At 44.3% G+C, this 23,878-nt stretch overlaps 1 protein-coding gene across 8 annotated transcripts in view; it reads right to left on the bottom strand.

Annotated features, from left to right (window-relative positions):
• The window catches only part of LOC118641699 (synuclein alpha interacting protein), a 149,648-nt gene that overhangs the window by 40,846 nt on the left and 84,924 nt on the right, over positions 1-23,878 (bottom strand). For 7 of the 8 annotated variants that reach the window (XM_036279158.1, XM_036279160.1, XM_036279159.1 and 4 more), the window contains one exon: positions 13,216-13,288. In XM_036279158.1, coding sequence (XP_036135051.1) covers positions 13,216-13,288 — 73 coding nt within the window. Of the gene's footprint in view, positions 1-13,215; positions 13,289-16,225; positions 16,367-23,878 lie in introns of all 8 variants that reach the window. The other variant, XM_036279152.1, reaches the window with a different exon arrangement.

The raw sequence follows: 23,878 nt of genomic DNA, 5'->3' as shown, positions 1-23,878 counted from the left end.
CTTGGCTCTTGGGACTGATAAATTAGTATTTTCTTAGGAAGATAATGTACAGTTTGCTGTTGCAATGGTGGATCCAATTTTCAAGACGGAACGTCAATGCTGGCTCCCAAAAGGCCTATTTACTTGACTTCTAAATATGGAATTATATGTTCATGTTAGAAAATACGAAGCTTGGATACCAAGAAGAGAAAGAAAAGGGGGGTATACCTCTAGGATAAAATAGTGTTTCCCTACTGTTTATGGTTAAAAATTAAGTGAATTCTATATTTCATGAAACAAAATGGTCAGTTTGAACTGTAATTGCCTAAAATGTACATAACCATACGGTCCACATCTGCAGCTACTAGAAACCCAGGCACCTTCCAGAACATACCTTTTAATTCTCTAACATTTCCTGTCCTTCTATTTTTACACCTAAGGGAGGGACATTCTGAAAGATGAGGGGTGCCGATGCTAGAGCCATGAGTTTCCTTGACCCAGTGTACACAGAAACCTCTAGTGGGCCCCCTTACTGCAAATGCCTCAGGCTCAGAGTGGTGGCAGGTGACTTGTACCATCTCATGATGATGGAAAGGAGGGTGTGGAGCCTGAGTGAGGACTGCTCGCTGGATGCCCTTCTGTGTCGTCCGAGACCGTAACCTGATCCAAGAGGGGGTTGAGTTCACTCTGGATTTGGAGAATTGTGTGTTCAGGCCATAATGCTGGCAATAACAGATACGTGCCAGGAATGCATGTTTCTGGAACATTCCCACAGGGTTTCTGGCTCATCCCTTCCCTGATAGCGCAGAACCTTCACTGAGAGTACTGTGAGGCTTCAGGGGAAGTACAGAGGACTTTACTATTGTATTTATAAAAATACGAATCAATAGTTTATTCACAATCAGACATTAGCATACCACTGGAAAAGATTCATGATTTGGTTCTAAACTTTCTGACTTTAAGTGGCTACTGAGACCAAGCAGCTGTTGCAAGTATCAGATTCACGGTTCACTTTTCCCAGTTCTGCCCAGAGTTGATGAGACCTGCTCACTTCTTACCCCATCTGCACCCATTTCTTTGCTCTGTGGATGTTCACAGACATACTCAAGCCTCTACTGCCCTCACACACTAAAGCCCCTACTATGCTCATTTCTAGGAATATCATAGACATAATACTTCTTCACCAAAAAGGCATGTTCGATCAGGAAATCAGGCTCAATATTTTGACAACTTTAAACCTTTGGACTTCAAAAGTGCAGATCACATAGAATAACAATCGGTGGGTGTGAAGAAAGCACGTGGTCTCAGCGTTATTCTGTCATCTAAAAAGTATGCTGACCTTCACTCTGACATTAGCAAAACCTCTTAAATGGATTAAGCCTTATATTCATTCCAGGTTTCTTCCCTCCCTCCTTCCCGCCTTCCCTTCTTTGTGCTGAATTGGAGAAAGAGATACACATCAAGAGACATCAAGCAGAGAAGGGCAGAAACGGGAGAACCTGCTCAGTGTGTTTTCTGCACAGTGTTACCAAGCTCAACTGGTTTCCGGAAAGAGCAGAAACACACTCACCAGTTTTAACTGAAGGTGGCGGTGTTTTACAGTGTTGCTCTGATGTCAAAGACAAAGAACAGCCAGCCGGTCACTGCTCCTTTGCGAAAGACAGCAAGAGGCAACGCAGAGGAGTGTGTGTTGGGCGGAATGATGGGGCGGGGAGACTGTTGGAGGGCCCCTGCCCTCTACCCTCTTCTCCCCTCCCCAACTGATGGCTCCCAACCTGCTGCTCCTTTTACTTCTAAATACAGAGTTATATATCCACATCAGAAATACAGCTTTAGATAGCAAGGAGAGAAAAGGGTTTACTGAAGCATCTTCAGGGTACAAGAGTGTTTTCCTACTATTTTTTAAAATAAAAATTAATTGAATTCTTATTTTTTAATGAGAAACAAAGAGGTCAGTCTGCGAAACCTGGTCCCATCTTGAGATAGATGCACTGTAAGGGCTCGAGGGGAGGAGAAACGGGAGGAAGAACCAGCACTGGCCTGGCCGGCAGCCCACGCTTCCTCTTGGCAGGCCCCAGGAGCTCCTGCCTGGGCCGGAGTTCTCAGTTACAAGGCTGCAGAGAACAGGCAGGTGCAGCTGAGCAAAGCCAAGTGCAGACAGAGGCTGGTCCCAGGATAAGTGCGTGGTGGAGCCACTGGCCTGTCTCCTGGTGCAGGTCAGCGTGTACCTCTCAGGCGCTAGTATGAAAAAAGACTAATGTGTCTTTTAAGACTTCCTCAAAATGATATTTCTTAATTGGAATTATAAAATGTCCTCCTTTAAACACGTTAGAATTGCTAATACAGTGTATTTCTGTATCTATGTTTCTTAGAGGTTTTCACAAGAACTCTGGAGGATGGATGAGCAGTTCTCATGTATTTCTCACTTGAAGATTGATGAGCACCCCGGAAATTTTAAGTGTTGTATGGACAGTTACATAGCATGCTGACTTCTCAACCAGGACCGAGGCTCCCTGACTCCAACTTCTTTCCATAACACTACACCGCCTGAATGAAAATGATTTCCTAAACACCCAATTCACATGTTCTCTATGTGGGTGCAGGCAATTAGATTCCAGAAACCAGTGGCAAAAGCTGGTTGAACTCATTTCAGATTCATTTTTTACCTAAATCCCAAACTGTGTTCTCTGCCTAGATTTTGGCAACCACTGACTACGAAGCTTCTGTGTGAAAGCAAAGTTAGAAAAAAAAATTTTTTTTTTTATCCTCACCCGAGGACATTTTTCCATTTTTTGTTCAGATAGAGTGGGAGGGAGAGAAACATCAACGTGAAAGGGACACATTGAGCAGTTGCCACCCGCACGACCCAACCAGAGCCGGGGACAAACCGCAACCGAGGTACATGCCCTCAGTGGGAACCGAACCCGGGTCTCTCTGGACCGCAGGGCAACACTCTAACCACTGAGCCAAACCGGCCAGGACAGAAAAATGGTTTTTAATAACAATGTTTCTTAGAAATGACTGGCTAGAAAAATTTCCGTTTTATTTATTTTTTATTTTTTTTTCCCTTTATTGATTTTAGAGAGAGCGGAAGTGAGAAGGAGAGAGAGACAGAAACATGGATGAGAGAGAACATCGACTGGCCGCCTCCTGCATGCCCTCCACTGGGGATCAGACCCACAACCTGGGCATGTGTCCTGACCAGGAATTGAACCGGCAACCTCTTGGTGCATGGATCAACGCTCAATCACTGAGCCACACTGGCTGGACTCCCTGCTTTATCTTTAGTGCATCACTCTAAATTTAGAGTCACTTCATCACTGAAAATTTGTTCTTTCAGCTGCCAATTCCTTCAACTGGCTAAAGGTGGCAGTTTCTATCTAATGTACACTAGAGGTACAAGAATATAATAAAGCTTGTTCAGAGCGTTCAAGCAATTGGCAGAATGCTAAAATACTCTTACAGGGTTTATTCGTTCAGCAAACATTTGTTGAATGCCTTCTGTGCACATGGTTCTAGGGGTGCAGAGGTGAATGAAGTAGACAATCCCTGCCCTAAAGGCAAAACCAAAACTGCAAAGCAAGAATACAGAGGAACAAGAAATGAAACGCACAGAGCTCTGACACTGCAGGGTATTGGATCAGAGGACAGGCAAGAAGTCTCATTATGGAGGCGACATTTAAGCTGGGATCAACGGACTGAGAAGCTGATTATGTGAGGAGCCTGGGAACAATACAAGAGGAAAGATAATTCTGTGATGCTCTGGGTGAAAGGAAGCACATTTTCAAATGGCTAAAGCAAGAGAGAACCGAGCTGGTTCCAAGTTCTTCTATCTAGAGCAGAGTGAGCCAGGCCGAAGGAGATTGAAGATGAAGTTGGGGGAGGTTGTCAGGGGCCTGCTCATTTGGGCGTTTTATTGACCACAACAAAGAGCCTGCTTTCTATTTTAACTGTAATGTGGTATGCCTGGGGGGATTTCACAGAGAAGTAAAATGATCTGCTTTACATTATAAAATATATCCTCCTGCCTACTCTGTGGGAAATCGGGGCTGGGCAAGGGCTGGTGGTAAATGAAGAAGGGAGACTAGTTCATGGCCGTTAACCCAGAGGAAACAGAAAGGTGGCCTGGGCCAGCTGTGGCTGTTCAGATGAAGAAAGTGGGCGGTGGGGGGGTTATGATGAGCACAGACAACTCAGGACCTGGCGCACAGACTGAAGTTGATTGGAGGGAGAATGCTGGCATCAGCCACTGAGTAGGAATTTAAGTAAATCGAGTGCCTTCACTGAGCGGGAGGAAGAGGGGGCCATGTTGAGAGACGAGACCAACGATCCTGAGTGGCCAGGAAACAGGAGGCTCAGAGCGCTGAGGCGAGCGGAGTGCGTTGGTATTGGACTGTAGGACTAAGTGGGATGTACCGACGAGGTATCAGAGCCCTGTTGAATATGTGCATCCCACTTCGGTAGTAAAGGTCAAGTAGAGAAGGAATTGCAAAGGAGACTAAGAAAATGCTAGAGAAGTAGGAGAATGAGGAGGAGAGAGGTGGTGGCACAAAACCGAGAGAGGAGAATGTTTCCGAAAGGCGTAGAGCCGAGAAAGAGGAGGATGTCAATGCCAACGGACTGGACAGCTTGGGAGCTGCGACTGATGCCGGGAGGTGGAGTCCTGCTGCAGACACCCATGGGGATCGGGCGGTGGAAGACTCGAGATGAGGTTCCCTCGTCTTTTTAAAGCAGGTTGGCTGTAGGCCAGGGGACAGAGGAGAGGCAGCAGCAGAGAACCAGCGTGGGGGCTGTTGGAAGGGGTACTGTTAGCTTGGTTTTTAAGATAGGGGATAATCAGAGAGTGTCCGTATGTTGAGGGCAATGACCGAGTAGAGAGAAACACACGCTGATGCTGTAGCGACAAGGGGAGACAGCTGAAGGCTCCAGGTGTCACACCAAATGAAAAGGAGGTGTGCCCTGTACCTCAATTATAACACAAAGCCCAAAGGAGCAAGGCTTCCTTTCTCCTCTTCATACAGTCCTCCAGCCAGCCATACTGCAAAAGGTTTACAGTTGTGCGTATGGAAAAAGACATAACACAACCACTGAGAAGTAATAAGAGATGAATATACTCGGTTTCATAACTGTAAACCTACTTTTGCCCACCCCTGTATTTAGCAGCAGTACCAGGCACTAGAGATACTACAATGAACAAAAGTACCCCAAAGAGATTTTATCTTGCCTACCAGAGAACACTGATAGTAAATCAACATTATTAATAATTTTTAAAACAGATATTTAAATGGGAAAAGTATAGAGAGCTAGGAAGTCACTTAGGTTGGGTGGGGGTACTGATAAAATCTAGGCTGGCACTGCCCACAACAGAAGCCATCAGACACCTGTGCCTTTAAGCACTGTGGCTAGTGGTACACGTTGAAATGATAATAGTTTTGGTTGGATAATAGATATCATTAAATTAACCTCGGTTTTTCTTTTATAAGGTGGCTACTAGAAAAGTCCTAAATTACATACATGTCTGCATTATATTCCCAGTGGGCAGGGGTGGCGCAGGGAGTAAAGGGGCCCCACGGAGGTGAACGTGGAGGTGAGAGGAGAAACGAGGGGCCCCCCGTGCGAGCACACGGCGCAGCTGGAGAACGGGAGAGGCTCCTCGATGTGAGCGGCAGGCAGGGTGGCACTGGAGGAGGCTCGTTGATCCAGGAGATCACTCAGGGCCTTGAAGGCTACTTAAGAGGGTTTCCCGCCGTCTGTCTTGGGAAACCTTGCCTGGTTCTGAGCCTCGAGGGACATGACCAGATGGGCATTTTAGGAAAGACTGCCGTGCCTGACCATGCACAACAGACAGCGGCAAGGTGGCCTCAGTCAGGCTTCCGAGAGTCCGCACTGCCGCCGGCAAGCTCCCAGGCGCTGGCGCAGGCGCGACGGGGGCGCAGGATCCACTGCCATAGCAGGGTCTGGCTCTGTGAGTCAAGGCTCTCGACTTCCTCTGCGTTCTCTTCCCCTACGAGATTCTAGGATTCGGTTTCTATTGCTTCGGTTTCTTTTGTGACTTTTTCTTTCTTAAGAGTCAGAGCGAAGGACATGGGTAGGCCAAACTGGGGTTATTAAAATGGGAAGACAGAGCCCATTTAACAGTGGGAAACAAAAGGAAAAGGAGATGCTCTCAGCAACAAGGGAGGTGCTGTCAGAGATGCCAGAAAGCTCCCCACTAGAGACCACCCCTCCCCACCCCACCACCCACTCACACTTAGCCTGGGCAGATGGGATGGGAAACCACTTCTCCTGAAGGACAGGCCTGAGACTTCTGAGAAGTAAGTCACTTCGAGGCCCCAGCAGGTAAAAGACACTTTTCCCTGTCCTCTGTGCTTCGGGTTCTTTCCCTCCCTGTCTAAATGTTTGTCTCGGTACCTGGGTTTCTCATCCTTCTGCACTGCAGGTTTCCTCGAACTCCCCTCTACCAAGAGGAGACTCTGTCTGTTTTCAGGGTGGGATACATGCCTCTTAGAGTCCAATAAAAATAAACCATAACATGGGAGAGGAGATGGTGAGTCCCTTCCCCTAAATTTCCTCTCCCTCTAACACTGTCTGGTTCATTGCTGACTTTCTAATTTCGCAGTGCTGTTCGCCTTTTAGAAAACCAGGGAGCTGTGGTGCTCACAAGGATGGTCACATAAAGAGAAGACATGTTCAAGCAAAGCGGGAAAGGGGCAAAGATGCAACGTACGTAAGCTCTGCTACCTCCAGCCCCTTGCGTTCCTTTTGATGTTACCGGAGTTTAACTTTAACTTTCCCATCACCCCTTGCTCCCCTCTTTCTCCATAAGGATGTCTACTCTTTCCCGCAGAAACACAAACAGAATATTAATGATTGAAAGGCAGCTATGGTCTCTCCCGGTGACCAGAAAGGGCATCTCTTCCCTCAGGAGTCAGTTCTGTGGTTCATTCAAAATCATGGCCACGCACATTCTCAACAACAGGAAAAGGCAACAGATAAAACTGCCCTTCAATTAGAATTACAACCAGCCCCCTGAAATATGCGTCCAGAAAAAAAGATACTGGAAAGAAATACAGTAATTTGGTTTTGGTGGCAGGGTTAACTGCAGTGTTTACTTTCCATTTCTTATAATGAATTATATTACTTGTGTAACAATAATTTCATTCAAGAAAAATGAAAATTGCTTTATTTGACGAACATCCTCATCTAGGTGTTTCATCGTATGAGAGTTTTGTCATGAACGTTAGATTCTTCACTGCATTAGGCTGCAGTGTTCGTTTTCTTGATTGAGATCTGAGGAAATGTGTTTCCCTCGTCTTTGGAGTCTATTTTATATTACATCACGTGAAATGGATTGATCAGCAGGATTTTCCATTTAAGCTGTCATGCCAACCTCCCCTTTCATGCTTTTGGCATTAAACCTTAATAAAATGGAAAGCAGGAGGTTTATATACTTAGAATCATCAGCTGCGTCACAGCAGCACTGAAAGGATACATTTCATGTCAACTTATTGTTTTTAGTGCTGGCTGAAATCCTTGGAGATTTTAGAATACTCTACCTTTTCAAAAGTTAAGGGTTTGTCGCTAAACTTACATGCACAGGGACGACCAACACTGTGAGTTTGTAATGCTTTTAAATGTACATCCAAAATGACTTTTACCAGATACCAAGTTTAAAAAGTATTGTGTGCCTTGACTCACTGTCAGGAAGTGATGTATAATGCAGGTATCTTCTTTCTGAATCTTTTCTCAAACAAACCCCAAGGCCATTTGTTACTGTTACATAACCCAACTCAGTGCATCTAAGTTCTCAGATGCAAAGCCACGGACATTCATCTTCCTTCTCTCATAAGAAAATGATACGGTGAACTCAGCAGATACATAGTTTGAAGAATCATGAGACATTTAAAGCAACATGAATGGAAGCGAATGTGCACTTGAGTGTCTAATTAATTCTGAAAAGTCAAAGTCAATGTAATTGAATCTGCTTGATTTGAGTACCATATGTCAACATAACGCGGTTCAGTGCTCATTGGGGAAAGCCGCACGGCAGATTAACACCCACTGTCTCGTGTTGTCCTTTTCCCAAGTGAGTAGCAGCGATTAGGCAGAGAACACATGCAAACATTTCACAAGTAACTTTCTTTTAGGGGTGTACACTTTTTTCACGTGCTGCTAATCCTTGCCCCACAACACTAGCCATACCAGGTTCCTTAGACTAGAATTCTTCAATTGGCTCAACTTGAGAGTGGCTCTGGAGGCAGCAGACGGGGGTTTTAACTGCATGTGCTAGCTCTAGAACTAGGGCCAAATTAGTTACCCTCTCTGAGCCTTAGTTTCCACGTCAACAAAATGGGCATAATAATGGTCCTCCCTCAGAGAATTACTTTGAGGACAAATAAACTCTTTGTAGAGGACCTGGTGTAATGCCTGGTTTACTACACCCAGAAACAAGTGAGACTCGAAAGCACCAGGGCAGCTCCAAGGACAGGCAGAACGTGTTCTCAAGCTCCTCCCCTCCCTCCCACCGTCTCATGGTATCTCCACTGCCTTCACTTTTCAAAACTCCATTTCACACACAATTTGAAATCTAGTGATGGGGTAGTGTAGTCGATGGAGAACTTAAAATATTGCTGTCAAGGGAAAATACCGATTTCTATAGGAGTCGAAGCCTTTGGTTAGAGGACGGGCCCTTCCAGGGCAGACTCGTGGGCACCGGTGAGCTACCGAAAGGTGCAGACACCGCCAGGCCTCCCACAACACTCCGCCGCTTGCCTTTCTCAAACCCCACCGTGGATCTGGCCCAAGGTCCAGGGGTGAAGTGGACTGAGTCCTGGGGTACAGGTCTCACAGAGGAGCTTGCAAGGGCCACCCACAGGGCTCAGCTGACACCCCGCTTCTCTCAGAACACTTGAGAAGCAGATGGGAAGGACAGGCACGCACCTGGCCCTTGCAGCCCACCTGGGAAGGCAGAAGAGGTGGGTGGCAAGTCCAGGGCCGAATGCAGGGCTGGCAGGCTGTGATTGGACCACACGTGAAGACGCCACAGGTTCTGGGCGCTCCACCTTTAAGGGGAGGCCGATACTCCGGGACTGTCCGGGAGAGTGCAAGAGGAACGCACAGGATGCAACGAAAACCTTTCCACCTGGAGAAGGCAGAGCTGAGAATGACTGCCCTCTCCAAGCACTCAGGCATCTTCGCCCAGGGGGGACTGTCCTTACCCAGCATTCCACAGCAAGAACCAGCATTAAGGGATGAAAATCTGAGAGACACTGATTTGGGCTGAACTAAAATATTAACTTCCTGTCACCATATATTTGACTCCCTTTATCTTTGGGTGGTAAACACACAATGAAATATCCAGATGATGTATTACAGAACTGTACACTTGAAATCTACATAATTTTATTAACCAATGTCACCCCAATAAATTATTACCTGCAGTAAAAATATTAAACTGTATGGATGGGCAGCCTCAAGAGGCCAGGATCGCCTTTAAAGATCTGATGGACTCTATGAATTTTTAATTTATTTTTTGCCTTTCAAAGTACTTTTTATTTGTAAATAATTGAAATTTTCATTTGTAGATAAATTTATAGAAGAGTTGAAAAAATAAAAACAGTACAAAGAACACTGTATACCTTTTATCTACATTCATCAATTGTCAATATTTCACCCATTTGTCTCACTTGCTCTCTCTCTCAGACTAGCTGATTCTTAGGGTCCCTTCTTCTCTCGAGAGTTATGATCCTACATGCTGAGGCCTCTTTCCAGGTTAATAGGATTTTAGAAAAACTGGACTCCGGATGACGGTGCTTTCACAGCACTTGGCATAAATCTGAACTCCGCGTACGTGATGCACCGAGCTGTACAGAGCCTGACCCTGACCTCATCCTCACTTTGATCACCGTGCTGCAGCTACCCTGGATTTTCCTTCCTCACCCATGTGAAGCCCATCGCTGCCTCAGGGACTTTGCACCTGCTAGTTCTTCTACCTTCAGCATTGTTCACTGGTTTTCATGTGGCTGTGTCCTTCTAATACTGCCTGACCCCCAAGCTCCCTCCCTCCCCAACTCCTGCAAGTGACTCTCTCACGTGGCTTCAGTCATCTCTATCACGCTCTGAATGACCTGGTTTAGTGATTCGTTTGCTTGCCTTTTGCCTGTCGCCCCTTAGAATGTAAGCGCCTTGAGAACGGGGGCCTTGTCTGTGTCTTGTTGTTATTGTGTCCTCAGTGCTGAGGACAGAGACTGTACAACAGGTATTTGCTGAATGAATCGATAAAAGAACAAATGGATCCAAGAACATCTTGTCAGAACCTGTTAACACAGGAATGGACGTTAACATTTGATAACCTATAAACAGGTTACTTAACAAACTTTAGAAAGGGAAAGGAACATTTTTTAATTGGGCGGAGTCTAAGTGACAGGAGGTTTGGGGAAAAGTTTCCCCAGAAGGTGCCCCACCCAGAAGAAAGATGTGAACTCTTCTGAGAAGCCAATGAGCTTTCTGCTGCCATCTGCTGGGAAAACCACCATAAAGATGGGAATTTCAAGCACCCCTACCTGGAGCAGGCTCCTCCTCAGTGTCTGACACAAGAAAGCCTGGAGGGCTGCAGGAGGTGGTGCTCCTACATTTCGATGCCCATAGAACTCATCAAGAATGCCCCAGTTCTTTCTAAAACTGGCTGTGAAAACTTCACTATGTTGAAATTTCTTTCAAACAAGCCCACAGGTCATTCTACACAATGCTACAGAGAGATGGATAGTTTCATGTGTTTCTTTTCCTAGGACCATTCTCTACTAGAAAGAGGTTGACCAGCCTCAAAATCGTCTATCAAACTGGAGTTGTACATATGATCACATTGAGAGTTCTCCCCTTGTATATCGCTTTCCTGTCAGGTCTAATTATTGCTGATTACCTTGAACACTGGGTCTTTGCTCTGGGTGATGGTTTAAAGCTTCTGAACTTGAAACTGGCCTCTTTCTCAACCAGAAAAGAAATGTCTAACATCACCTACTGTGGAGGTGGCTAGAAATCATGTGACCTGGAGAAAATGGAATTAACAAGTCCCAGGAAAAATTATTTTTAAAAGCTTAGGTTAAGTCACTGCACTGGGTAAGCAAGAGCAGCTATTGAACAGAGAAAAGCAATTCACCACTTAATTGATGAGGGAAAATGCTGATTTTAAAAGAATAATATCCTAAAATTAAACGAATGCCACTAAGTCCAGCTATGTGAGAGGTAGTATACAGAACAGACAAGAGAACAGACAGAATCTAGGGGCAGACTTCCTGGGGTTTGAATGCCAGCTCTGTAACTTAATTGCTGTGTGACTCTGGGCAAGATATTTAACTTCTCTGTTCTGAGTCTCAGTTTGCCCATCTATATAATTAAACATCTTAGTCCTTAGCTCCCAGGGATTTTATGATTAATTGAGCTAATCTTACTAAAGTACTAACCACCATATATAGCACACACATAAATCAATACTGAAGTGTTTTGCCATTATTTTTTCTCATTTACTTCCCAACCCTAATTAACAAAAACATATATATATATATATATATATATATATATATATAGTATCAACAAAGTACCTTTAGATATATTACCTAATTAGGTAGTCTGGTAACACTGGCAGAACAAGTCTCCTTTTCAATTTATAGATAAGGTGGTCACAGGCTCAGGATTATATAGCTGATACATGGTTGGATGCTAACTTGAACCCAGGTCTCTCGACTCTTGAGGCTGGTGGCCTGTCCACGGCAGTCAGAGGTTCAACTCAGAACCCAGTGAAACCTTGTGCTTTTTTTTTCTTTAGTGATTTTAGAGAGAGGAAGGAAAAGGGAGAAAGAGGTAGAAACATCGATGAGAGAGAACACTGATGCCTGCCTCCTGCATGCCCCCAACTGGGGATTTGGCCCACAACCTGGGTATGTACCCTGACCGGGAATCGAACTGGCAACCTATTGGTGCATGGGTGGATGCTGAACCAGTGAGCCACACCGGCCGGGCCCCCAGTGACGTCTTGTAAGAAGACACATCCTGATAACCCTTATGGCCAAAGGCTTTGTTAAAACCGATAGAAACTTGAGTATGTTTGAAATAAAACAATATATTTTTAAACTTGAAGGTAAATGAAAACTGTTATTTGAACTTTAAAACCATGTTCTATGATGTTTCTGACCCAAACATTGAAGCATTCCTTACACACACACACATACACACACACATAAACAAACCTAGAAAGACTAATTATTTTCCCCGTCTCATCTAAGCGAAATGTCGAAAGAAAACAAACAGACCAGGAGAAAAGTAAATTAACTTTGTATAAGTCTGTTCAGACAGAAAGTCCTAGAAGTCTAGTAGCTGCAGAGGTAAGAAGCATCTATTTATTTTTAAACTCGATACACATAATTCAAGGATTATCTCAAGCCTCCCATCACCCATGGTTCTCAGGATTCTAGTTACTACCCGAGGAGGTCCAGCTTTGGCAAGGTTAATGGTGATGCCTTAGAGTCATGACTTAGAAAAATAATAAACATCATTTCAGAGTCTGATGCCATGGTATCATTCCCATCAATATCCTTTTTTTATCTTAATTTTTGCCCAACTCAGAGAGAAAAGGAGGAGGTTTAATTTGATTTACAGAGGGAAAAATAAGCTTGAATGTACTTTTTCTGTCGGGGGTGCTGGGGTATGCAAGGAGAAAAGGTCAACCAGCTGGTTTTCATCTATATGCCATAATTCTCTGTTTAGTTTACACTATTAAACTCCAAAGCTTTGCTTTAATCTTAACTGTTACAGTATGCCTTATTGCAGATTCTATCATGTCGCATCTCTGATAGGGTTTCAGACTTTGGACAAGCACCATCCCCCAAGCTGGCCTTGCCATATGGGTAGCAAATGCATCCAACATTTTTGCATTGGCGCCTGCATCATTATGTTTTGTCACCAATGGTTTCTCGGGTTTGTAGGAAATTGCTGTGTCTACTGTGGTTTGGGCTGTCGAGATGATCGCCTACATGTATTTGTATACAACTGTGTCCTCATCAGGGCCTCCCTGTCCCGTTAGCCTTTGGAGGATGACCTCACATCTGTTTGTTCAGGGTGGGGGTGAGGGGAGAAGCCATAAAAGAAAAAGAAAACAGAAAGCAGGAGCAAACAATGCGAGGGGAAACCGTTTCCACGCTCTGAAAGCCAAGAGAGGGAGGAGAGCGGAGCAGCAAAACCTACCTGATCTGTCTTCGTTTTGCGAATCACATCTTCGGCACAGTTCTGGGATGGTCTTGAGTGATGTGACTGAGTACTAAATGGGAAGCCAGAGGAGAAAGAGTGTAAAATAACACCTTAAAGTGGGAGCAGAACATTCATTCAAATTGGCCAGAAAAAAAAATCAAAACACAAGAAGTAACACTTGAGGACAACATGTATATCCAGAAAGTCCAGCTAATTTTACCCTAAATGGGCCGCTTGGCAATCTGGGCGCATCCCAAGCATCTAAGCAGATGCAGATTGAAGAGGGCTGGGTGGCCCTTCTTTAGCAAACAAGGTGCAGTGTCTCCAGAAGACACTCTCTCTCCCATCATTTCCACTACTAACGGAAGATGCAAGAAGGCTCTGACATTGAGAATTTCCAGAAGATGGCCATGTATTTGCATTCTGAAGCTCAAGAGTGACTCTCGGTGTGAAAAGCCAGGGGGAGAAGCATCCAGCCTCCTGGGGCACCCAGGGCAGCCAGGGGCCACATCTGTGCCAGTGCCGATTGCACTACACACATCCCTAATGCTGCCACTTGCCACGGACTCGGCTGTAAAATCTGTAATCACTATGTGAAAGAAATACCAGGGCAATGTGATAAAAAGCGAGCAGAGCATGGTTCTGTGTCTGAAAGCTCATCCATTTCACATATAGATTAGACTGAATGGACAGAAACCACCTTGCATGTTCAGTTCCGGCACCAACTCAGGGGCTGGCTATCAGGATAACAAATTATGACATAAGGGGGCATAAAATCAGAAGAGCTAAAACAAATGTGAAATCAATAGCTATGATTTATGGGAACTATGCTTGGTGCCAATCAATCTTTCTTTAGAGAAGGGCGTTTTAAAGCAAAATAAAAGGAAGCACTCTTTCTTTAATCAAGGGGCTGTCTTCAATCACATTTTAATTAATAAAATACAGCTTCCTAGAGAGATTTTGCTCTGCACCTTTAGGAAGCACGTTCTTATGTAAATGAGAACGTATTATGAATTACTTCACTGTCTCAACATTTGGGGGGATTGAGAAAAAGCATTTAATCTAAAAGAAAAATGATCATAGGAAACTCATTAGGATTATTCTGGCATTACAAGTGAAGAATGTGTAATTAGGACACATTTGTCAATAAGAAGGTACTTCAGTTAGCTTGATGCTGATAGATGAAACATAGCATCTACATGGAGACCCCCCCCCAATGCTTCCCACGGGGTATCAGGACAGCAAGGCAGAGGGAGGCGCAGTTGTAGCTATTGTCAACTTGCCAAGTTCATATTACAAACAAATTAAATATCCAGTACTTCCAAGTGAAAAATTAAAGCCCAAATGACTAACTAGAGAAGTTACTCTTACTTAGTCATTTGTGTTGTTTGTGTTGGCCACTCCTCAGACAGTACAGGTGCCTTAGCAAATCCACTCACAACTCCGGGAGAGGGAGGGCTGCTTCTTACACCGAAAATGAACTTCAAGGTCTCTTCCTCCCACATCATGCTCTCTGGGGCTTGGGGGTAACACAGGTACAGAGGCATTTGTTGTTGTTACTAATAAGGTACCTTATGTTTCTAGCTGAGAACAAGGTCTCTAAGGAATCTGGTAGCTTCCTGAGACCAGCTGGTACAGGTTAAATAATTACACAGTCTATAATTCAATTAAAAGTGGGCCTCTTGTGTTGGCTGTCAGGTGCTGCCCCATGAAAGAACCCTCTGGCAAAGAAAACCTCTCTCTTTCTCTCTCTCCCTCTTCCTCTCTCTCTTTGCTTTTCTTCCAAAGCACAATTTTAGGAAGAGGAAATTTAAGATTGATTGTGTCTAACTATAGTTAATGATAAATTCAATACGGTTGCTCGCCGGGCTTCGGAAGATGCATGTGATGAAGCTGGCGCTGCTATCTGTATTTCCTGTATGTCCAGCCACACATATCCTGACTGCCACGCCCCGCCTCCGCCACCAAAGGCAAGCGTGTCAGACCCCCTGATTCATTAGCTGTACCTTCAACTCTTCCTATGTGACCTCAAAGGTCCACAGTGCGCAGTGACTTTTTTTTTTTTTTTTTTATCCTCACCGGAGGACATTTTTCCTTTTTTTTTTTTTTTTTGTTCAGGTAGAGTGGGAGGGAGAGAGAGGAACAGATAGAGAGAGAGACAGAGAAACATTGACGTGAAAGGAACACATCGAGTGGCCGCCACCCGCACAACCGACCAGGGCCGGGGACAAACTGCAACCGAGGTACGTGCCCTTAGCGGGAACCGAACCCGGGTCTCTCAGGACCACAGGCCGATGCTCTAACCGCTGAGCCAAACCGGCCAGGGCGCGCAGTGACTTTTAACTTGAGGTTTAGATGTGAAGAGCACAGCTGCTGGGTTGGTGAGGGGACTGAGCTGCAGGCAGAGACAAGCCGAGCTGGTGCCCATCCCCTGCCTCAACCTACGCTGCACATGGCGGCTCTGCCTGTCCACCCCCGGTCACAAGGACGTCACTTCTGTGAAGGCACACATCTTAATTCTCTGGAGAACATGACCTTGAAGAAAAAGTCATGTGCTCCTCCTGGTAATGGAAATAAAAAGTACAGCAATCTAAGGAAAGGACGATGTGTTGGCCAGAAAAATCAAAGTTTTGGGTAACTGTGAGGGTAGATGGAACGGCAAATTCAGCAATGACTTCCAATTCACTGTGGGCAGGTCCACCATTCTTTATAAAACACAAGAAGAAACCAGTGTGTAGACTTGTTTCAGCTAAGTCCTTAAAGGGATGCTGCAAAGATGATCAAGTCGTGACGTGCAGAGATGAAGAGGAAACACACAATTCACACAACCCTCACGCAAAGCCATTTTCCTACGTGCAAACACGGGATTAAGCAAATGACCCAGGAAGTCGCACTTGCGTGAACGTATTGTGCTACCATCTGGAGCCGAACGGGAAGGCATCCAAGGCCTTCATCCCAGCACACGGGACAGATGGCCTTTCAGAAGAAGCTGCCAGACTGCCACCACCTGATTCTCAAGACAATGGCCAGCTCCCAGGGCAACGACTATTGTCATTTTGGCCCTATCAGAACCAAAGCCCAGTGTATCTCCCTTTTCTCCTGACCCGAGTCCAAGCCTTTGCATTCTGTTCCCTGGATTCCTATTATCCTCGGGTGATGAGAGAGGAGAGAAGGCTTGCGCATGGTTGAGATGCATTATATTTCCCGCCTCTATGTTGCTCTAATTTATTCTTTTTCTAAAAAACTTCCAGAGGTTACCTGTAGAAAAGGCCCTTTTGATGCAAACTTATTTTCAAGTCCTCTATCGGGTTGTAAAAGCTCCTGCCAAAGGTTGACCAGCTGCCTCTGCTTCGTCAATGTCCCTGTGCATTCAAAGTTGAGTTCCCCTTCTGTTCCTATATTCTGGGGTCCCCCTTGCCTGGCATGCCTTCCTCTGGCCAGACGAATGGAGCTGTTCTGCAAGGCCAGCTCGGGTCTGCCTTCTCCATGCAACCCTGGCTGACTGCTTCGTCCCTTCATGACCTTACTCTGTTCTGCCCTTGGTGAAATACTGCCTTGCCTTACGCTGCTGTTTCCTATGTGTTAGTGTTGGCCCCACAGTGCTGGGGGAAAGGATAGTAACTTGGACTTATATGTTACATGCATGGCACACAGGGATGTATTCGCTATTTGACCGAAACACTAAAATATACACACATCTGATTGATCTCTGGGCATTATTAGAAATGTTCAAAGGACATATTTCATAGTTAGGTAGTAAGTGGGAATTTCCTCCATGTTTCCATACTTGCACTAGAATTAATTGGCTTTTAAAATGCAAACTTGACTAAGGTGCTTCTCTCTTTCACACCGTCCACTGGCTCTGCACAGCCTACAGGGCAAACACCATGCACCTGAGCATGGCACACGGAGCCTCCGTGAGTTCGGACTCCTCTCTCATCATCGTCCACTTCTCTTCTGATTGTGGCCACACGAGATGTCTCGTGGCTCTCTTACCTACGGTTTTACCTGTCTCAACCTTTCTGCATAGAATGTCATCTCCCCCATTTCCTTAGGCAAACTCTTTTTAGTTTGTTAAGCTTTACCTGGACATCACTTCCATAATATCTTCTCTGATCCTCCGAGAGGGAAGTAATGACAGTTTTCAAACTGCGGTCTCCTGACCAGTGGCATCACCCATCTAAGAGTGTGTGAGAAACTCACATTTTTGGCCCCATTACAGAGACTTGAGGGCAAGGCCTAGCAATCCATGTTTTTACAAGCCATCCAGGTGATGTGGGTGTTTGCTGAGGTTCAAGAACCACTGCTCTATATTATTTTCTTCTCTTAGGCCTATTTCCATCACAGAGCTCATCACACAATGTCTCATCTGCATGTCTACATAACTGCTTTCTCTGCTTCCTGAGGGTGTGGGCAGTCTTTGATTTACCAAAGATACTAGGTTATCGAACTGAATAAAACGAATTCTCCTATGCAGCCCATGAGGTTAGTGGCAATAATAATATTAATAATGATAGTAGTTAATATTTACATAGCACTAATCTTCTTCGAAAACTCCTTATTTACAAATCTTGCGATGTAATCAGGGTATACGTAAAAGGAAAAACACTTCCAATATATTATCTGTGCTGGCTGACACCTTAGCCTTTTGTATAAAGGACAATGAATCTGGAGGGAGATCTAGATTCAAGTCTCAGTTCTGACATTTATTAACTCTGTGGTTCAGGACAAACAAGTCATTTCAGATCTCTAGGGCTCCTTACCTATAAAACAATGAGCATATAGGATAATGCAAGCGAAGTCAACCGCAAGCTGTAAAGTGGTGTTGGATGTTTTTGTCTCTTCTCTCCAACCTGTTTTCCATGTGTGTCCCACAGCCCTACCCTCTCATCTTCATTCCACTCATGTTTCTAAGCTCAGTAGATCAAGACGTGAGAACTAATGAGGCAGGAAGAGGGGGCCGGAAAGAAGGGAGAAGAGCTCGGCCTGTCCCAGCACGTTATTTGGCTTCTGGTTGGTCTTTCCTCATCCAAGCGAATCCATGGCCAAGGGCTGACACTGAAACTCAGCGTTGCAAACTGCACAGACAACCCGACACGTCCCAGACTGCACCGGTTAATGTTGTCACTCTGCCATGCAAAATAGTTTGAACATACATGGGATTCATAACAACAGTGTGTGATTTCTACACTGGACTACGGGGATCTCTGACCACCCTAGATATTGCTCAGGCCTGAAAAGCTTTGGCCCTTACTCCCGAAAGCTGCAGCCAGTTGGGCGAATGAGCAGACATTACTCAAACGGTAATGAGCCACAGAAAATGAAAGAACTCAAAGCCCAAGCACCTTTTCAAGCTAGAGACTTTTAAACAACTACGGTCCCATGAAGTTTCCAAAAGAAACATTAAAGCCAGTCAGCCAAACAACGATCCTGAAGTTCATGACTTTTCACACCGCTTTCCAAACTTCAAGCAGACATCTCAACAGGCACACAATAAAATGACAAAACTGCGTACAGCAAAGGCTGGTAATGAAAGCAGAGATATGCAGCTGAAATGAGAAGTTCAGAAACATAATATTTGTCTAAAATTTTGACCTCCTCTCCAATGGCTCGCCCGTCCAGCTCAGGAAGGGCGACCTGACTCCACACCATCCACAACAGACCCCGCTTCCCTGCTCCCTCTGATGGTGCGGTGCTAACAGCCCAGCCCTCACCGCCAGCTCTCTGCTTGTGCAGGGGTCTCCTCTTCAGCCCCCCTCTCGACATCAGCTCTCTGCGCTGAGCCCATAACAATAAACAAGCAGCCTCTCCAGGTGACATGGACCGCCCTGCTCTTGTGTTCAGAGCCATCTTTTTAAAAAGAATCGCCTTGGTTTTTGTCTCTACGTCCTCGCCTCTGCATTTACTGTCCCACCACATACAGACACTCCTCTTATTATGGCCACCAGTGAGTCTTCACCAGACAATGCAGGGCACTTTTCAACCTTTTTCTTTATAACAACCCAGTTCCCACTATTGACCACTTCCTTCTTTAAAGTCTTTAAACCCCTCACCCCCTTTAGCTCCCTTACTTGTCCTCCTATACCTATGAAACTTCTCAGACTCCTGGGAGAAGAGCCTTCTCCCCCGCCACACGAGACATGTCTGCACAGTCCTTCCTTGGAACATTCTTCTCTTTCCACATTGCTTGTTCCACAGGTGACCGCACTGGCTCCCACGATTTCAACCACCGCCTTCACACGGTGCAGACGCTGGCGGCCTGCATTTCCTTACACCCTCCCCCTCTGCCTTAAACACAGTTCTTCCCGCCATCCGGGCTCCACTGAAGACAATTCTTACAAATACTCTTTTCTCAAATACATTTGATTTTTTGCTCCTGTTCCTTGTTTTTATCCTATTTTCCAAGTGTTATTTTGTTGTTGTTGTTGTCGTTTTTAAATTAACAAAATCTATTCTTTGTGCTAAGACATTGCTTGTGGTTGGTATTTGGGAAAACTCAGTTAACTCTTTTGGACCATAGAGAGAGTATGCAGGAACTCCTCTACTGCCATGCTAGCATGTATAGACAGTCAGGCAAAAGAGTTTGCATTGGTTAAGGTGGTGAGATCACAGTATCGAATGACCCCCTTCTACTGAGAGAAGTGTTCATGAATGAGAAGGGACCTGGGTGAACAGGGACGGTCAGAGGTGACCGAGGGACCCAGCACATGTCATTTTCAATGCACTGGTTACAGGTGGATTCTAGAGCTAGACTGCACATACTATATGCTGGCTTCATTTCCTGCCTAATTAAGCTTAGTTACTTGACCTCTGTATATCAGTCTTTCAATCTGTGAAGCAGGTAGGAACGGTATCTACAACAGAACGTGGCTGTGAAGATCAGGTGCTGATACTGTAAAACACGGGGAGCAGTATCGGATGCATAGTCAGTGTTCAGTAAGTGTTAACTATTACCATCATTCAGTTAAAAAGTATCAAAAATGAGCATTTAAAAATGAAGCCGAAGTGGTGGTAACTACTGACGCAGAAATTACAAATTAGAAAAGAAATGTACCTTGAAGTTCATCTTCAATGATGGTCTAATTTTAATTGTGAACCAATAATCAATCACCATCAAAATATAAAGACTGCCAGTCAAGGATAGAGTTTGATATTGTAATTAAATGTGACCCACCATGAAGTTAAGCTGCCATTTCATAATCTGCTCGTGTGTTATTATAGGGTATTTACAAGTCCACGTCATTTGTCCCAAGCCCAGAACCATGCTTAGTGCGCTGTAAATGCTTAATAAATATTTGTTGATTGGTGTAAAATCAATGACGCATAAGAGGTAAATAGTTTGTGTAACTAATCTGCATCATCAGTCTAACACGTGCTATGACTATCAGGCAAGATAAGAACGTTCAGCGCTGTCAGCAGAGTAAGAGAAGAACAAATATAAAAATCTGACCGTTGCCCATTCGTCTTGGAAAACACCCTATCCATAAAGTTGCTTTTTACCTTCTCAGGAAGGGATGTCCAGTTCAAGATATGGAGTCAGGGACCTGGATTCTAGTCCTGGGCTCTAACTCTAGCTATAGGACATGAACATATTATTCATCATGTCTGGATTTGATTACTCCTATTTCCTTTCCTGGCAGGGGTTAAGAAAAGCAGACAAGACATACGACACATGAAATTAGAACAAGGCGTGAGGTTTCTGATAACCAGGGCAGAGAAGGCTGGAGAAGGAAGGAATGAGAGGTAATTCAGACTTGCATATAGGACATTGCAAAAAGAATAGGTGAAGAGTTGATGAAACTAGGTCATACTGAGAAGCATTAAGAAACATTTTAATATAGATAAGAGCAGGATGGCTGCTAGGAAGGGCAGGGCTGACAGATGAGATGAGAAGGGACTGAGGCAGCCAGATGCCAGGTTAGAGTGTTGGTCACCTTTTAGGAAGCACAAAAGAAAGTATAATGAGATCTGACTCAGGTACACTCCTTGCTAGAGAGGTGGGACAAGCGAGGTTCTTTATACCTTTAATATCTTTGTAATCTTTATCGCACCTAAAATCAGGACAAAAGCTGTATTCTTTACCTGCCCAACCCTTTGCCTGAGTCCACTTGGTAAGCAATACATGTTCTTTCTCAAGGTCTCCCAGTGCTGTGAAATGCTCTTCATCAAAACGAAATGAAATCTGGGAAGTATCAGTGGATTGAGTTGAGCAAAAGGTGGGCAGGTATTTCAGTGCAACTGATGCCTAATCTGTAGGATGGAAAAATGTGAAAACTCATTGCAAATGAGGTTTGTTCGCCAAAGAATGTATTTCTCTACCACAGCGGTTCCTTAGGAAAAGAAATCCACCTAATTCTGTGCTTACTGCTCTAGGTTTCAAGGGTTTGGGTCAAAGGGGATAGTACAATGGTAGGATGGTAGGACACTTACTTATCTTGATCGCATTTGACTTGCACAAAAACTAGGTTATGCAATTACCAAAAAAAAAAGTCAACTTTCATCAAAGTTGCAGTTATACTAATACAGAAAAGCAACAAAAATTCCTATGCAGGGGAATAGGATATTGTCCTTCATTGTATTTGTGTGTACATAAGCATGTGTGTATTTACATGTATATGTACATGTATGTGGGTGTATACATATGTGTATGTGTGTATGCATATAAATACGGGGGTATGTGTTTCTGTACATGCATTTTTATATAAAATTTCAATTTTTCTCCATAAAACCAGGGCAACAGGTAGATAATGATTATTACCATTTTATAGGTGGGAAAGTTGAGGTATAGTAAAATTACGAGATTTGCCTAAGTTCTCTTTAGCTTGTTTTATTTATTTATAATATATACCTACTGCATTAATTCCAAAAAGCTATTTGCAATCGCTTCAGTACCTATTTGGGGAAAATAATGAGTGACATGACTGGTCCATTCTACTCAATGAAGTTACTCAGAAGGGGAATATAAATGTGGTCCAGGAGCTCTGCATTAAAATCCTGACCCTGCCACGTACCTATCTATAACCTTGTGAAAGTCATCCGACATCTCTATGTCTCACTGTCTTCATTGGCCAAACAGGGAATTAAAATAGGGCCTGCTTTGCACAGTTGATGTGAGGCGTAAGCCAGGTAATGGACTTAAAGAGGTCAGAGCAGTGTGTAGCACAGCCACATTTGATGGCGATGATCCAGGCTTCTCAGCGGGTCCATGGTATGGCCTCTGCTTTATTCAGTTCTGTGCATATGCTTCTGAGAATAGCAAAGTGGTCTCTCTTTATAAAATACACCATAGCTACTAAGAACCCCGCAGTAAATTAGTATTCCAGAGCATTTCTCACTTTTCAGACATGGGGCTCTGGCTTCCATAGGAATACAGAAATCTGCAAACCCATTTGCAGTGACAGAAAGGCCCTCCTTTGACCCTCTGTGTTTATGTGTGTCGTCATCTCTCCCTCACACATCTGCAGTCATTGCACAACACTCTGCCCTTTTCGATGGCAGGATTACAAGAATGTATAGTTTAAACCATGCATTTTGCAAAGGATGAGCATTATTTTCGAGTCTGGGAAACTTCAAAATAATGTGAGTGCCTTCTGTGTTTTGTCTCATTAGGTAAAGGCAAAAAAGTTCTAGTTGTTTTTTTGTACCATTTATACAGCTTGTGCTTTAATTAAAACAAGAACCAGGCTCATGACTAGAGGGGGGAAATCATAAAACAAAAAGTCTAGAGCTGCGGCTGGAGAGGAAGAAGAGCAGTTTGAAACTCGGGCATCTTTTTGGTAAACATCTTTTTCAAATGGATTGCACATTACCCTCCCCGCTCCTGCCACTTTACCAGGAAAGGGGCTTAGGGCTATGAGAGAGGGAGGCTTACAAAACCCTAAAAATAAAGCATGTTTGTGGGAGACTGTGTTTCTCTTTATGCCAGTAAATGAGCAAGTTGAACACATCTCCGCTTTTCAATGTTAGCCTCTGAATAGTCTCCATTTTGTCCCTAAAATAGTTGTCACATTTATTGCCCCTAGCTTACCCAAATAGGCTGAAAACAATTGTTTCAATATTTAAGAGGTTATCTCTACCACATTCCCTGTGAAATCACTATGTATGAGCAATGTGATTCCAGCACATTGAAGGTATTGCACTGGAATGGATTGGACTATAATAAAATGATCTACCATGGCACAGAGGTTGCCCACCAAATTCGAGCTTCTTCAGTTTCATGTGGATATATAGAGGCCAGGATTGCTCATCCTCAGTACTAAGTTCAGGCCAGATAATTCTTTGTTTAGGGCATTTTCCTGTGCATTTTAGGTTGTTTAGAAGCATTCGTGGCCTCTACCCACTAAATGCCAGTAGCATATCCCTAGTTATGACAACCAAAAATGTCTCCAGGTACTGCCAAATGTTTCCCCGGAGGGTGGGTAGCACCAGATGGTGAGTAACGCCGTCCTTATGAGGGTCACTGCAATAGATGATGTTCATCCTGGGGAAACAGTCAAAAGTATATATTCTTGAGACAAAGTATTACTAACTAGTGGGTTACTGTGGACACATTATGGGATTTGTTTCATGCTTCCTCATCTGTAAAATGTGTGTGTGTGTGTGTGTGTGTGTGTTTGAGGATTGAGTGAAATAATATATGTGAAGCACTTAGCTTGGCACA

This window comes from Molossus molossus, unplaced genomic scaffold (genome assembly GCF_014108415.1).
Source record: "Molossus molossus isolate mMolMol1 unplaced genomic scaffold, mMolMol1.p scaffold_m16_p_3, whole genome shotgun sequence".
Taxonomy (NCBI): Eukaryota; Metazoa; Chordata; class Mammalia; order Chiroptera; family Molossidae; genus Molossus; species Molossus molossus.
The sequence above is the reverse complement of the archived record's forward strand: the minus strand, read 5'-3'. Positions and strand labels throughout refer to the sequence as shown.